Here is a 16,512-nt window from a genome sequence, read left to right as displayed (position 1 = left end):
ATTCTTCGTCTATGTAGTATGTCTAAATACTTTTTTCTAATACCTTTTATCTCTATCCTTAATTAAAACGAGAAATCTCTCGACATATAATTAATCTCCAACAAATCATCCGTGCTTTCAAAATATGACTATGCTTCTGCTCTGATAATTGCATGATATCAAATGTTTTGCAAATTGCATGAACTATCTTCTATATGCATATATATATATATATATATATATATATATATATATATATATATATCTTTTCTCTAAAGTGCATAAATTCTTTACAACGGAATATACCTTTTGCAAATGTTTCTTTTTCTCTGTCTTACTCTCTCTTTTCTTCTCTTGTTTCGTCTTTTTCTAAAAATCTTTCTCAAGAGAATTCATGCACGAATCCAATGCTTTTTCGATCGTATCTGATCGTTCGAAATAAAACGAAACAACGATCAGAAATATTGTTATTCGTATGAATCACGTTGATCGAACGATCATCTACGATCATAGTTTCTGCGTATAGATATTATTTCTGTGTATATAATTTAGTTGTTATCGTCGATGTATCAGGAAGGAGGATAAGGTACTAATTTGATTTTTCTTTTGTCCCTCCCCCATCCAACCTCGGGATGAAAATGAACGCGTGCGCGCATACGTAGAGGGTCGTGAGTGCGTTAATTGCGGTGCGACTTCGACGCCTCTGTGGAGACGAGACGGTACAGGACATTACCTCTGCAATGCTTGTGGACTTTACTACAAGATGAACGGCCAGAATCGACCGCTCATCAAACCCAAGCGCCGCCTTGTAAGTACCTAAGCTTTCTTACTTTTCCATCGTTATTTCTTTTTTTTCTTGTTATTCCTGTTTGTATTTTTTTATGACTCTCAAACATATGTATATATATATTTTTTCTTTTCTTATGAAATATCGCGACGAATTTTCTCCATCAAATCTAACATATTTGAGATCCGTGTCGTTTTTGAACATGGCAAGAACGTTCGAGCGCAATTTATTCAAATTTAATTGAATATTTTTCTTACATTTGGCGAACAGAAAGAGAGAGAGAGAGAGAGAGAGAGAGAGAGAGAGAGAGAGAGAGAGAGAGAGAGAGAAACTAAACTAAACTACTATTAGTAGACATATAAATACTAACTACATACTACTACTGGTTCGCACTTTAAGCGATCACCGATGCGTTTCATAAGAACGACCATTCTACACCCGTCGAACGTTCCATATTCGTAAAGGCGAGTCCTTGAAACCTTTCCTTCGTGCACTCCACGCTCGGACATACTTAATTAACGCTAGCGTTGGACAAACTTGAGTTTCTATCTCTCACTCTCTTTCTTTCTCTTTCTCAGTCTAGTCGTATACCGATGTAGTCATCAGAATGCAAGATAAGACAAGGCCAAGTTAATTTCCTGTATACAACGATTATAATATCGTGCCGTCCTCTCTCTCTCTCTCTCGACGATTAGCAAATATCGCGCGGCATTTTTGAGAATGAATACTTACCATCCGTCTTCTTCCCGGTCTTCGCTATTAAATTAACGAAGCAATTAGCGAAAGGAAACATCGACGATGTATTCTTTCAATTACACGCTGTTTCTTCTTGCCGTTTACGCGAGGGGAAGAAACCTACTTTTACGTCGTGTACTACGTTTGTATTCTTTCCATTTATTTACATAAGCTTACAAAAGGAGAGGGAAGGAGAGGAAGGAGGAATTAAGGGGAGGGAACGGGGGAGGGGGAGGAAAGCACCGGGCCTTCTTCATATTCGTAAACGTACAATTAAATTAATCGTACATCAAATTTTAATTAACAATCATATTTATTAATAGCCGAAGTAATTATTTAGTCCATTTAATATTTATTGATAATATCAATTCAATGGAGATTGATATTCCAGGTTGAACACGAATTTTTATTAAAGTTAAAAAAAAAAAAAAAAAGAAAGAAAGAAAGAAAAGAACGAAGAGAATTAGAGTAGGCGTTAGAACGTGAATATATTCCGATCGATAGTCTAGAGGCTACCCCGAAGCTCGAGGAGAGACCAAAAGGTTTCGTGCCCTATCGGTTCTTACTTACGATTCCCGCGAATTCGATCTATTTTTGGCGATTAGACTGGCACCTTCCGTAAAATGGAATAACGGAAACATGATACCACCACCAGCAACAGCAGCCCTTACTTACAATCTTCCCTTCGTCCCCCTAACTATGTGATACGTGGTTTGAAAATATCGTGACTCCTTCGAGGAGACTTCGTCACGGAAGGACGCTCAAACTCACTCCTTTCTTTATAGTTCGAGTTTTTTTTCCCCCTCCTCCCCTTTCTTTTTTTCTTTGCCTTTCATTCTAATCAACATTTTTCTCTTCCTTTCTTTCTTTCTTTCGTGTTTGTTAGAAATGTAAAGAACAATCCCATTTGTAATGTTAGAAGATATATATCCCATTCTCTGGGCTGTTGTTGGTCGGCATTGTTGTAATGTTTTTATGATTAAAAGAGGAACGATCGGAATCGGATTCACTTGCTTTAGTAGACGAGAATGAAAATAAGGCGTTCTCATCGAGCGATTCCTTTTCCATCTGGCCGCGTCGCATTCTGACGTTTCACTATCGCTTTCGGTCGACAGCGCGAAACTTTCTCTTGAGCGAAATAGACGCATCGCGATCTTGATCAAATGCGCTTGAAGATGAATCGAAAATATATCTTTCTTTCTTTCTTTCTTTCTTTCTTTCTTTCTTCCTTTCTTTTCTTTTTTTTTCCTTCGTCTCCTTTCGCTAATTCCCTATCAGCATATAAATATAAATAAATGTTCGTCGTTAATTGGTATAATATAACGGCGAGTACACGCGATGTAAATTCATTTTCGCCGTCTGTGAAAAAAGAATAAAATGAAGGAGAGAAAAAAAAAAGAGGTTTTTATCGTCTAGTCGCATGCGTTTACCAGATAAGTACTAGATATTCTACACACTGTATGTATTATACATCGCGAATCTTATAGCGCGATATTACGCCGAGGGAAAAGCGTGCGTCCATTGCTTTTGCTCGTTTCTTTTGCCCAGACGAAGGTTCGTCGAACGATAATTGACGGCGTTTTGGTTTAATTGATGCATTTACACGCGTCGAATAGGAGGAGGAAGAAGAAGAGAAGAGTACGGTTGACACGGCCCAGTGGAAAATTCAACGTGCGTGTTTGTTTCTCGTAAAGAATTTATTCGATTCGTTCGAGAGAGTTTTCAAAGACCAACACCATCATATATATATATATATATATATATATATATTTACATATATGTGTGTGTGTGTGTGTGTTATAGTTAGCTGAATAATTCTTTCGATTATATCAAAAAAATATACTTTGAAGTAATTGTTAATATTTTTATAACATAACCCGTCACGGTGTATTCATTGAAACGTTTCTCAACGATATCGCAAAAAATGAAATAAATCATGTGGTCAAACGATAAGCTAATATATTCGATACAAGATAATCGTAAATCTTTTTTTTTTTTTTTATTCACGAAACGAAAGCTAAGATCATTATTTTATTTCATTCGGGTCGGAATAAACATTCTCTAATCCTCCCGCGACAAGGACAAACATTGTGACAGGATGACGAGGAGACACGCCTACCTATCAGTCATTTATCAATACCGATCGCGACAAGGGGAGCACAGCGCGCTAAGGCAATACGAGCTAATAAAATATGTATCGGTTTAAAGTGGTAGGCGTCCCTTATCGTGAGCACGTGTGCGACACTTTCGCCGTGCTCTGTAATTTTCTTCGAGGCGATCGAGCGAGTCAGCTTTATGTTTTTTTTTCTTTTCTTTTTTTTTTTTTTTCTTCTTTTCTTCTTTCGACCATTTATTTCGAACCGATGGTAAGCTCGTTTCCCCAACGGCGACGAAATTAAAAATTTATTTGATAGAAAGAAAACCACTTTTGATCGATTGTTTCTCCCATCGTTAGAAATATTATTTGTTGTGTTATCCAATCCGAAATGGAAAAATAATTTTGCATACATTCGTTTCTCTTTTTTCATAATACCTCGGAAAAAAATACACGCACACGCATATATATATATATTTGTCGTTACGTTTCCTCGTCTAATATCATCGAAAAGATAACGCGCGTAGAGAATAACAATGTTCCCTCATAAGGGTCTTCCCTTGTAGTATACTTTTCGCGCAATATGTTGCATTTTTACGAGACCATGCATGGGTACTGCTCGCAGATGCGTGTCGTCTAAAAAGTAGAAAGAGAGTCCGGAGTTGATACGATCTCGGAAACAAAAGTGAAAGAGGGATGGAGTTGTAGGGGAACACACCAGGTATATATACCTCCTATGGATATATATATATACACACACAGACGTATAGACATATATATATATATATACACGTATACATATAAAGTGGAGCCCACCTTTCGCGTATTTTATATAAAGTCTCGACGCACAGAGAGAAAGAAAGAGAGAACACGTACACAGATGCGACAGAATTTTTGTGAAGGTGTGGCGTCCCGACGACGAAGCCCCAGATAGTAAGGGTTGAAATACCCCGTCCATCCAACAGCCATAGCCGCCATTTTTGATTCATCATCGAGATAACCCGAACAGCTGGGAAATTTTCCTTTCTTTTTTTCTCTCTTTCTCTCTCTTTCTCTCTCTCTCTCTCTTCCTTTTTTCTTTTTTCTTTGCTTTCCTCTACTCTTTTTCGTTCTCTCATACGAAGAGGGTAGCTACCCGTTTATAAGCAGCGAGTTCAGGAATGCGTGTAACTACATACGCGTGGTCGTTGGATATATTTCTACCCTCTTGTCCTCGAAATGGCGAGGAGACAGCGAAATGGCGTCGTTCGTTCCGAGCTTAGCCCCGCTCCGCTCCAGAGACCGACTGGAACGCAAGAGGAACGCCCGTTACTTTTCTTTTCGCGATCTTTCGTTTTCTCGTGAGTTTTAAATACTTTGTTAAATCGCCCGGTAACGTCATGTATTACAGTCTTAGAATCACTAGTTAAACGTATACTTACTTTGTTGCACTTAATTATTCACGATTTAAAAGATAGCGATCATTATCGTTATGCGATAGGAATATGGATAGAGAGAGAGAGAGAGAGAGAGAGAGAGAGAGAGAGAGAGAGAAGAAAAGAAAAAAAAATACAAGAAAATTCAACAACAGATTAAACACGTTGATTATTTTATGGAAAATCGTGAGAACATTGGACTAACGATATGGCGGAAATATTAGTATGTAGACAGGAAGAGGGAGAAGAGGAGACGAGAAAAAGAAAAAAAGAACCTAAGAAGAGAAACATTGAATGGAAGATTATCGAGAGATATGAAAAATCATTAATCTTAATGCACGTCTAGGACTCGTGAAGGATCGGAGAGTTTAATCATAGAAAGACAGAGGGACAGAGAAAAAAGAAAAAGAAAGAAAACAAAAAGAGAAATAAAAAGCAGAAAGAAAAAAGTAAAAAGTAAAAAAGAGAAGGACAAGAAATGAGTTTGAAAGAGACTTTGGATTATCAGAAGAAAGAGATCGGATCGTTAGGATCGACGCGCATCTGGTGGATCGGATCATCGATCTATTTCTCTAAGGTAGAGAGATCCTTAAAGGATCGCTGGGCCAAGGGCTTCGTTCTCTCTCTCTCTCTCTCTCTCTCTCTCTCTCTCTCTCTATCTCTATCTCTCTCCCTTTCTCTTTGGTTGGCTCTCGCATCTTGAGCGCTGCACGTACGCAGAAGGAAGGTAATGCTCGGAGAGTCGCTCGTTAACGGCTGTCCTACACGCTCTCCTGCCTCCCTTTTCTTTTCTCCTCAGTCCTCCCGATCCTTATCGTTACGCCGTGCCCTGCCGTGCCACTACACCGTGCCGTGCGCTCTACTACGAGTTACAGTCCTGCGCCCGTTCCTGGACATTCCATGGCGGAAGCTTCTTCCTACCTTTGCCAGGACCAAAACCACCATAAGATTTATAATATGCAAACTTTATCTCTTCCGACACACACGACGTCTCTCTCTTAATAGTTTCAGATCGATGCTCTTTTTCCTTTTTTTTTTTTTACGATCGTCGATGCACACACACACACACACAGGTTCATCAACACTTTATACAATCGATCGCAAAAGAGTGTCTAATGGCAAGAAATGATTTATCAATTCGTTAGAAGTTATCTTAGGTGATTCCGCCGCACTAGGATCATCTGTATCGTCGGAGAGAAAGAGAGATATCGATCAATTTCTAAGATAACCCGAGCATAACAATTACTTTGAATTCTCTAACGGATCGCGTGCCACATCTAATTTGTTTAATTTGTTCCGTGACTCTCGTTCGATCGAAATGGTCGATTTCTCGAGATCACCGATTTACGAGTCGATTCGCCGGCATGTGCCACGCGCTATACAAGCCACGATATCGCGTTAAAGTCCTCGCCTGGCACTCCAGAAACGTCTTCCTCTTCTTCCTCTTTTTTTCTTCTCCCTCCCCCTACTCTCTCTCTCTCTCTCTCTCTCTCTCTCTCTCTCTCGCTCTTTTTTATTATTTATTTTTTTTTTTCCTTTCGTACCAAGCGAAAAGGCGTACCTACCTATCTACCTACCTACCTACCTACCTACCTACCTACATACATACGTACGCCGAGGAAAGCGAGTCCAGCGTAGCCATTTGGCGGAGAAGGGTCGGAAATTTATAACGCGCGTCCTCGAGGGACGTGGCCTGAAATATTCAACGCGCGCCGCGAGAAGAAGAAGCAGTAAGAGAGAGAGAGAGAGAGAGAGAGAGAGAGAGATCGAGAGAGAGAGAGAGAGAGAGAACGAGAGAACGAGAGAACGAGAACGATTTCGTCGAGATCGTCGTCGTCGTCGGTATAATTCTACTTATAAGAGGACCATCTTTTTTCGGAGTCCTTTCCTCTTTCTCCTCCACCTCTCCCTCCCTTCCTCTTCCAAGCTGCGACTCGTTTCGCTGGACTTTACGAGCCCTCTCTCTTCGTAAGCTAGAAGCAAGAGCGACATTCTCGAGATGTTACGAGTCGAAAAGTCGAGCCTTTTCTTAAGGAAGAAAAAGAGAGAGAGAGAGAGAATCGTCTCGTTGTTCGCGCGGGGGTCAAAGAGTCGCGCCGAGGATCGAACTTCTCTTCTCGATCTCTACGATTTTATCTTCTCGTTTCTCCGTGCGCTGAACGGCAGCAACGAGGTAGCAGTGTAACAGTGTTACGAGGTGGAAAAGAGAGGCGGCGAAAAGAAGGATGAGGTGGGGGTAGAGACCGCAAGGTTATCCTTAGCGATCTTCCGACGGAAAACGTATAGTCTCCGGTAGTCTTCGAAGGGCATTGTGCTTTCGTGCGACACCCGCATTCCCAAAGATTTTGCATCGCTGGATATCATCTACTGGTATATTTTGAAAGAACCGTAGAGAACTGTTTCAAAGTTTAAGCGGCCATTTAAGCGATCCCCTCTCAACTCTTTACGTGAGATCAAATATAATATATATATATAAATAAGAAGAACGAAGATTTGGTTAAGCATGTAAATGACCGTGATGACGATAACGTCTGATTTTGTAGATCGTGTTGATGTAAAAAAAAAAAAAAAAAAGAAAAAAAGTCCATATCCATTGAAATTTGATCGTAAGCGTTAATTCGTATTGAAAATAATAAGGAACCATTCGAGTTTATGCTTTAAACTCGCGAGAATATGATTGAATCGTATGGTCGTGATAATCGATACGTCTGGTTAATTATTTAAATAGGTATAATAAAACTAGATGCAATCAGTAATCTAGTAGACTTAATCGCCATATCTACGTTCAATTCGATGAAACTTTAGGTACGTCTATTTTACGCTCCACTGGGAATATATGAATAGCTGGTATCTTTGATTATTTTATGTATTTTTTTTTTATTCTCTCTCTCTCTTTTTTTTTCTTGTCTTCTTGATCATTTAATTCCTCTGAGATTTTCATAATGAGCTGTTTGAACGGGATGACGTTCAAGCGCGACGAGATATCGAGAATCTCGACGAAAATGTAGATAGATTCAATGATATTATTTTTCTTTTTTTATCCTCCGCAGTGTAAACTATTCGATCTTGTTTTTTTTCTTCGTTTCTTTTTCCGTCCATCCTTTCTTTCTCTTTTTTCTCTCTATTTTTTTCTTTTTTGTTTCTTTTTTTTTTTTCTTTTTTTTTCTTTTTTTTTCTTTCTTTTTCTTTTTTTTTAGTAAAAAGATCGTAACGGTGTGGTCTATGAACGGCATTCGGAAGGTGGTTGGGGGCAGATACGGTGACTGAATTATGTACCAGATGCAAATACCGTATTGTCCGTTGCCGCCGTCGTGATCCATCCGTCTTTCAGCTTCCTTGAAAATTCTGCTCATGAGATAGGAGATTTGCATCCCTTCGCACATTGAATACAACGCCCGGCTGCGTCAAGATCGACACTTTTTCTCTCTCTCTCTCTCTCTCTCTCTGTGTTTTTTTACCTGTTCTTTTTTCTTTCTTTCCTTTATTCCTCTTTATACATATATTCATTTGCGTCTTGTTCTTTCATCATTTTTCTGATCTTTATATGAAGCCAAAGGTGGTACTGGTGGGAGGTGGAAAAGAGGAAGGTGGACGAGGAGAAAGAGAGAAAGGGAGAGACGAGCCAATTAGATGGGCGTACACTCGAAGAGCAACCGAAATAAATCCAGAGATGTGAGAGAGAGAGAGAGAGAGAGAGAGAGAGAAACAGGAGAGGGCTACGCTAACGAATCATCGTAACTCATTAACTTGTAAATTGCTTCCGAGTGTTCATGCACTCGAACTGAGGTTTTATGCCCGTACGAACTTTTGTTTATATTATATTATTCTCACCGTCGATCTTGAGAATATTTTTTTACATTTCATATGTAAATATGAATAATAAAATGAATCGACAAAGTTTTGCCAAAATCATTGTTATAAATTGTTCTTACGTATGAGTACGAGTTTAATCATTAACCGGTCGATAATTCAGGACTGGTCTCTTCAACGTTGAACGATCTTTTCCTTTCTTTTTTTTTTTTCTTTTTCTTCTTCTTCTTCCTCCTCTACTTCTTCTTTTTCTTTCTCTTGTTACATTCTCTTTCTCTCTTTCTCTCTGGCGAACTACTTAAGATTCGGTATGCCGCGAGTGGTCGACCAGTTTCTCAGAGCGAACGACGAGTCGATCGATCATCTTTCGAGGCAGAGAGAAACGATTGTCTCCTCGCTCGAAATCCGCGGCCTCTTCGTATATACGTTTCTGTCCTTTTCTACCGCGCGTACCCGTTGTTTTTAGCTCCGGCGATCGATCGATTCGATTGTTACCTCGTGGATGGATGGCTTTCGATATTAGAAGAGAAAAGGTTTCCTCTTTGAAATCTTTCCACGTCGTTATATAATAATTTATTAAGGAAGATTTCAAAAGTAATACAACAAATACTTTATTATTATTATTATTATTATTATTATTATTATTATTATTAATTATCGTCGTCATTTATTGTAGCGTAGACATTAATTGTTCACATTGTCAACTGCGATAAAAGAAAGAAAGGAAAAAAAGAACTCTTAGATCGTCGTCCATCGCTCTGGAAAGGTCGAAAATCATGTCGAACGGTGTTTGCTCCCTAATCCTTTCCCATACTCACGGGAAGGGCCGAGGCTCATTCCCCTCATTCGTATCCTGGGAAGGGCTTTGCCGCAAGGGTAGAGAATAACGCGAACCTAGGGATTCCTTCTACGGTCCCTTTAGGGCAGCTGTGCGAGTCTATCATTGGTCGCGATCTCGATGTATCCCGGTTGAGCTTAGGAAACTAACCCCCACCATGTACTACCCTGGCGAATAGCTCGAGGACCAATCCTATCTCTTCTTCGAGGAGAGGGTGAATGAGACACCCTTCTGAATACGCTGCGGGAGATCGATCGATCGAGAATATTCTCGAATCAAAAATGAAAGCGCAAACGCACATGCACAAATATGTTAACATATGTTCGTCGAGTCTTCAATCATTTCCTCTATGCAAATCACGATAGATCTTGTACGATTATACAAAAGTTTAGTCTCGGCTAAAATAAAAAACGAAGGAAAAAAAAAATAAACTCTTTGCGGAAGAATCTGTGGCATAAGTATGAGGAATCTTTTCTGGCATGTAAATCTCAAATAGATTCTCAATGTTTTTCGTGATATAGAAGGGTAAGTGTAGTAGTTTCAGTTGGGAAGTTGAGGAACTTCAAAGATGAAAAAAGGAGGAGAACGAGAAGGAGAAGAAGAGGACGACGAGGAATAAGAGGGAACGAAATAGGATAGAAAAAGGGTCGCGCAGGCCAATCTAAAAAGAATCGCCTTGGAAGTCCATAAATCGTGGCGCAACGGTAGCGGAGGATGAGAACGAGAAGGAAAGAGAGAGATATACACGCGCGCGCACACACGCAAACATATATATATATATATATAAAGAGAGATACATATTATATGCATATATATATATACACACATACATATATAGAGACTATAGAGAGAGAAAGCAAGAAGAGGAAGTGAGTGAGACTGAAGTTGGTTGGCCGGTTCTTCTCCTCCATCGGTGGCCCTGCGGCCACGAAAAACGCGCGACGGTGGCGCGCTCGAATAAATCAAAGTGGCGTGAAAATCAATTGTAAGACATTCGCCTGGCGTGTTACCCCCACCATAAGCAGCAGCAGCAGCAGCAGCAGCAGCAACCACCACCACCACCACCACCACCACCACCATCACCATCACCACCACCATTACCAGCAGGAGCAGCAACAGCAGCGAAGCACTAGCAGCACCATCGCCATCACCAGCAGGAGTAACAGCAACGGCACCTTCTCTTCCTCCTCTTCTTCTCGCATCGCGCCACGCCACTTTCGTGTCGTTACTCGACTCGAGTCGAGTCACCTTCCTTTGTGTTTTACTCGCTCGCTGCTTCTGCGTGTCCGCTTCTTTATCCTCCCCCTTAACCGTTCCCCTCACCCCTTACCCATTCACCTTCCCTCTCATCTCTCCCCAACAACCTCCTCGTTCTCGTCGTCGTCGTCGTTCTCCTCGTCGTTGTCCTCGTCGTTGTCCTCCTCCTCGTCGTCGTCGTCGTCGTCGTCGTCGTCGTTGTCGTCGTTGTCGTCGTTGTCGTTGTTTTTGGGGTTGGGGTGCAGAGAGACGTGGCAAAGTCAATACGGAGGAGTCGCGCGCAAACTCAGCGCGCAAAAGCCGCGCAAACGCCGACGTCGGCCAATGCGAATTTAGGCCCGCGACGCATGGCGTTCGGCCATCGCGTATTTTCGCCTTCCATCGAGACTACCGTTCTAACGAACATCTTCTACCTTCCTCTTACACACGTACGTAATATTTTTAAGGTGTTTCTCGTCGTTTACCCTCAACCTTAGATACATAGGTAGTTGTATATCTCCTACTACCGGCCATTTTCTTGATTCCCTTTATTTTCGTACTTTATTATTCGCGACGAACGAAGATTCTTGCAAATAGGTCACAACGAAGCCATTTTATCTGTTTCTCTTTTTTTTCCTTTTTTTTTTTTTTTTTTTAATCCACTTTATTTCGATTCCCGGCGAATAGTATTACGAGGAAGACGTAGTAATCGTAGTTTGTAAGCTTCTTCTTCTTCTTTAAGAGATGTCTTTTAAACGATTAGAGAGTGCGCTCGAAAATAAGGGTAGGTTTCGATTTCTTCTTCTTCTCTCTCTCTCTCTCTCTCTCTCTCTCTCTCTCTCTCTCTCTCTTTCTCTCCCTGTCTCAGGTGGACTACCATCCGTCTGTCTCTTTCCTTCGTTTACACCAACGACGAGTAATGGCCGCCATGGAGTTTATTTATCGCGTCGCTTTTACGTACACGCGAACCTTTCAAGAACACGACGTGTGCAGGCCAAACACAATTTTCAATGCGATAAACAGCGCGAACGGAGAAGCCGTGCTCGCGAGTGTTTGCGCTTTTCTCGATTAATCGATCCACAATCAGATTCCAAAAGCTTAACGCTTTACGAATAATCCTCGCTCGGTATGTATGTACCTACATCGGTGCTCTAAACGCGTAATGTAACGTAGTTAACGCGTTCGATAATGTTTAAGCGTCTATAATGAACACTTCGTTTAATAGCTTTTAATGAGCTATACGCGGATATTGATGTTAATTATCTACGTTTCGTATATTATCGTGTAAGCGTGCAATTATTTCCAATTTCTATTTTTCTTTCCCAATAATCCTACGATAATTAATTTATGAATGAGACGAATTTATTTTTTATGATCATCGCGAATAAAAAAGAGAGAGAAAAAAAAGGGAAAACAAAAGAAAGAAAAATTTATAATCGCGATAATATCTTTTAGATTATCATCTGAGCGAAGCTTATATTCTATTAGGATTATCGAAGGAATAATGTACGTTATCATAAATCTTTCGAAGGAAATTTGAAATTTCAACGTCGGAGTTTGCGCGTCATTTATTAAAAAAAAAAAAAAGGCGATTGGAAGTCGTCGTCGTCGTCGTCGTCATCGTCGTCGTCGACGACGACGACGACGGTGACGGGAACGGTGATTTCGATTGCGAACCAGAATCGTTCTCGCGATCACTACGAAGTTATTTATCGCTGTCGTATAAACGCGACTCGAGGAGCGGCTATTCCCAACGACAGTCATGGGCTCTTCGGCAGCGCGATACTCCTATTACGTGTCTCATCGTTACAGCTCCTCGCAATATTTTCCATTTGCAAACCAAGAAATTCCGTTTTAACGTCTTGCATATTTTATTTCCTCAGGATAAACATTTGTACGCGTTGTTATTGAAAGATATGTAGGTATATAATTAAACGTTTGGTAATAATAATTATGTATTATCGATCGCTACAGAAACCGGCTTATATGGATAAAAGGAGATAAAAGAGATAGAGAGAGAGGGAGAGAGAGAGAGAGAGAAGCAAAATGAATGAGAAACGAGGACGAAAGGAGTCCCGGTCAACGTAAACCATCCGCCGCTCGAGCAACTACAACGACAACAATAGGGACAAGATAATGACGCTATAAATAAATAATAATGCCACGGTCTATGCGCGTTAGAAAGGTCCTCAGTGTATCTCCTGTACCTCTTCCATGCTACACTGCCGTTTCTCTTTTCCACTTTACTACTGTTCCGAGATAGGTATATGCTTCTTGGTTTTTAGTCAAAAAGACATACGCATAGGATATATACGCGCACGTGTACGTTTATGGTATAATCTGTTTTTACATATTACATTGTATAATTCGTTAAATACCAAGTTAAAAGTAAAAAAGGATATGCGAAAGCAACCCATTAATATCGTCGTAACGATTCAATCTCATGGAACAATGAAAATATAATAGATAATTCGTTATCATCGGTATTATCCACGTAGAGTAATCATCGCGCGATCAGATATTCGATAGAAATATTTATTCATTCGATAAAACGTTTAATAGATTTGATCGAAAAGAAACGATAGTTCGGATCTAAAAGAAATTTTCTTACTTTAGGGGAAGTTAGTATTAATCGTTGACTGAATGTATCAAGTTGGTAGGTGCATTTACGCTATCATTGATAGCCAAGGTATCAAAGTATCGAGGCTGGCCACCTTGTCCTAATAAGCCGAACAGGATATTCGATCCTGTCCGTTGCCGTGTCCGTGGTATATTGTCTGACGTCCGTACGGGACAGTTGCACAATCTTCTCTCCTACACGCAGCACGCCAAGTCGATCTCTCTCTCTCTCTCTCTCCTTCTGTCTCTCTTTTTCTCTCTTGTGGGTGCGCGTCGCGATCTCTGCACGAGTGCGTGAGAGAGAAAAAGAGAGAGAGAGAGAGAGAGAGATAGAGCTCGTTTCACATTCGCGAGTATGTGCGCGCGTGCTTCGACGTCGTAACGACGTGGGGAACAGCGACGTTGTAAAACGCTTGAAATGCCACGCGATCGGTGGTGTTACGCACCTGGATAGAGGAGGTACATACATACATGCATACACACACACATATATATGTATATATATATATATGTACGGGCATACGTACGTACATACACAGATAGATACTAACGCTACATTGACCGACCGAACCGATCGATTCCACTAATCCTAAACGCGATTAGAGACTGGACACGTTGTTCGAACCATCGTTATAGATTTGTCGATGGGAGCGAAGAATGTTTCATCGAACACTCCACCATGTTTTTGCATTGTTATTTCTTCGTTATTCGCCGACGACTAAAGTATGTATATCCATACTCGATTAGGATTTAAATGTGATTGTAATAGGCTTGTTTAAGAGTTACATTAAGTTTCTGATAATTTATTATACTTTTTAATATATTTTTCATACCGTTATTTACGTTCTTTCAAAAACAATAATCATACGTGAATCATTAATAAAAGATAATTGACAGTGATCGAGAGAAATTGATTTTGATTATGCCAAAGGAATCGTATGTTCTATTCTATCTAATTGACAAAAAAATAAGATGCACAATTTTTTCCCTCGATGATTTTGAAAGGTCATTGGAGAGGGTGAATGAATGCTATCGATCGAGAGGATAGCAAAGGATAACAGAGAGCCGAGATCCTCGCTCTTTCGAAGCAACGCTCGCTCTCGCATAACCGAAGGACTCGTTTCCGATAGAAATGGGCACACCGCGCTTGTGGATAATAAACGTTCTCTATGGTAACGGCATCAGTATGCGAGGATAGCAATAATAATAATAATAATAATAATAATAATAATAATAATAATAATAATAATAATAATAATAATAATAACAATAACAATAACAATAACAACAACAATAATAATAAAATAATAATAATAATAATAATAATAATAATAATAATAATAATCACGAAGGAGGTCCATGTAACGATTAGCGGCCAATCGAAAGTAGCTCGTTGTAAGTATACGTCATACCACGAGAGAAAGAGACGACAGCATGCTCGTTTCAATCTCTCTTTCTATTTTTTCTTTTTTTTTTCCTTATTTTTCTTTCACATATATATATATATATATATATATATATATATATATATATATATATATATATATTTCCTTTAGATCTCCCGATGTCAGCAAATATCGTGAGATCGAAAAATATCGAAGGAGAATCTCGAGACCGACCTTCGACTTTGCTTCCTTAGCGAATATCTTCGTCTCTCTCTCTCTCTCTCTCTCTCTCTCTCTCTCTCTCTCTCTCTCTCTCTCTCTCTCTCTCTCTCCTTTTACCGCACATAGAGAACCATAAAGGTACACGCACAGAGGCGATTTGTATCGACGAAAAATAGATACTTTTTTCTTGTTCGAACACCCGTTACATGAAATATACGTTCGGACGAAAGTACTCACGGCGAAGAGGTGTGGGTGTGTATAGTATAATAAGAGAGGTCCAGCCTTGCCTCGGAAGGAGGCTGGGTGTGGCCGTGACTAAAAGTTCACTAGAGCACACTTAACACACTTAACGCGCGCACGAGAAGGTTTCTCCTTCTTGGATAGTTGCGATCCTTTGGATTTTTGCTAGTTGTTTCTGTTTGTTTTGTTTTCTTCTTATTTTTTTCATTCCTCCCTCCCCCCCCCCCTCAAAATACTACCTCCTCGCGTATTCGTTTTCATTCGTTCGAGGATTTTCTTTTTTCTTTGTCTTTTTTTTTTGTTCTTTTTTATTTTTTTCTAAGAGGTCAAAGGGTACGCGAGAGAATCGTATGCTTTTATCGCGCTCGGCCGAGCGTGAACAGTTCATTTTTCATTTTAGGCTTTGAGATAGAACACCAAACCACACGGGCTATAATTTTTCCGTCATTCGACATAAAATTAGAAACAGGAAACATCCAAATGAAATTGTCGGACAAAGTGTGACCACGCAAAGTGTTTTCCATAACGATTGTCATAATCGCTTGATCATTCATCCTGTTTACATGTGTAAGTATGTTATTTAACTGGATTTTCTATTATCACGGAATAAGATTTTAATGTTATTTATTATTTCTCTTCAGGTGTCACACTTTCGTTATCGCTTTTAATCGATCAATCGAGATACTCATTATACATGATCGATATAAAATTTCATACTCCTAGGAATTTTTCTTCGAACGAGATCGTCCATCTATATGATCGACAAGGAAACTTTATTTTCCGATGACGTTAATAATTAAAAGGCTTACAACACACGTTAGAAATAATCACAAAACGTTCAAGATCGAGGACGACAGCGGTCAGGGACACACAGCTCATCGGCCTTGAAAAAGTACATTCACGGATGTTGCGATTGCGGCTTGTCCCTTTCGGCGAATAGATCGAGCCGCGATCTCTGTATAAACGTTTACGCACAGTTAACAAGTTGTAATTGCAATTTCAGATGATAATCGGCCGTTCTAGCATGTAAATACGGAACGCGGTTAAGCGAACGCGAACAACCGTAATTTAATGGTACATTAGTATGTTTCTAACTCAACGCGATCCCCTTTAAAATAATATCTTCAAGATTATTATGAAGGTGTTTTTCT

At 39.9% G+C, this 16,512-nt stretch overlaps 1 protein-coding gene and 1 long non-coding RNA gene across 3 annotated transcripts in view; one reads left to right on the top strand and one right to left on the bottom strand.

Annotated features, from left to right (window-relative positions):
• The window catches only part of LOC124429548, a 241,384-nt gene that overhangs the window by 93,105 nt on the left and 131,767 nt on the right, over nucleotides 1-16,512 (bottom strand). The gene's annotated exons all lie outside the window — the stretch shown is intronic.
• The window catches only part of LOC124429547 (GATA-binding factor C-like), a 51,579-nt gene that overhangs the window by 12,777 nt on the left and 22,290 nt on the right, over nucleotides 1-16,512 (top strand). The window contains exon 3 of the mRNA XM_046974973.1: nucleotides 642-787. Coding sequence (XP_046830929.1) covers nucleotides 642-787 — 146 coding nt within the window. The remainder of the gene's footprint in view (nucleotides 1-641; nucleotides 788-16,512) is intronic.

The sequence above is a fragment of the Vespa crabro genome, chromosome 15, assembly GCF_910589235.1.
Source record: "Vespa crabro chromosome 15, iyVesCrab1.2, whole genome shotgun sequence".
In the NCBI taxonomy this organism is placed as follows: Eukaryota; Metazoa; Arthropoda; class Insecta; order Hymenoptera; family Vespidae; genus Vespa; species Vespa crabro.
Note: the sequence above shows the minus strand (reverse complement) of the source record. Positions and strands in the feature narration are given on the sequence as shown.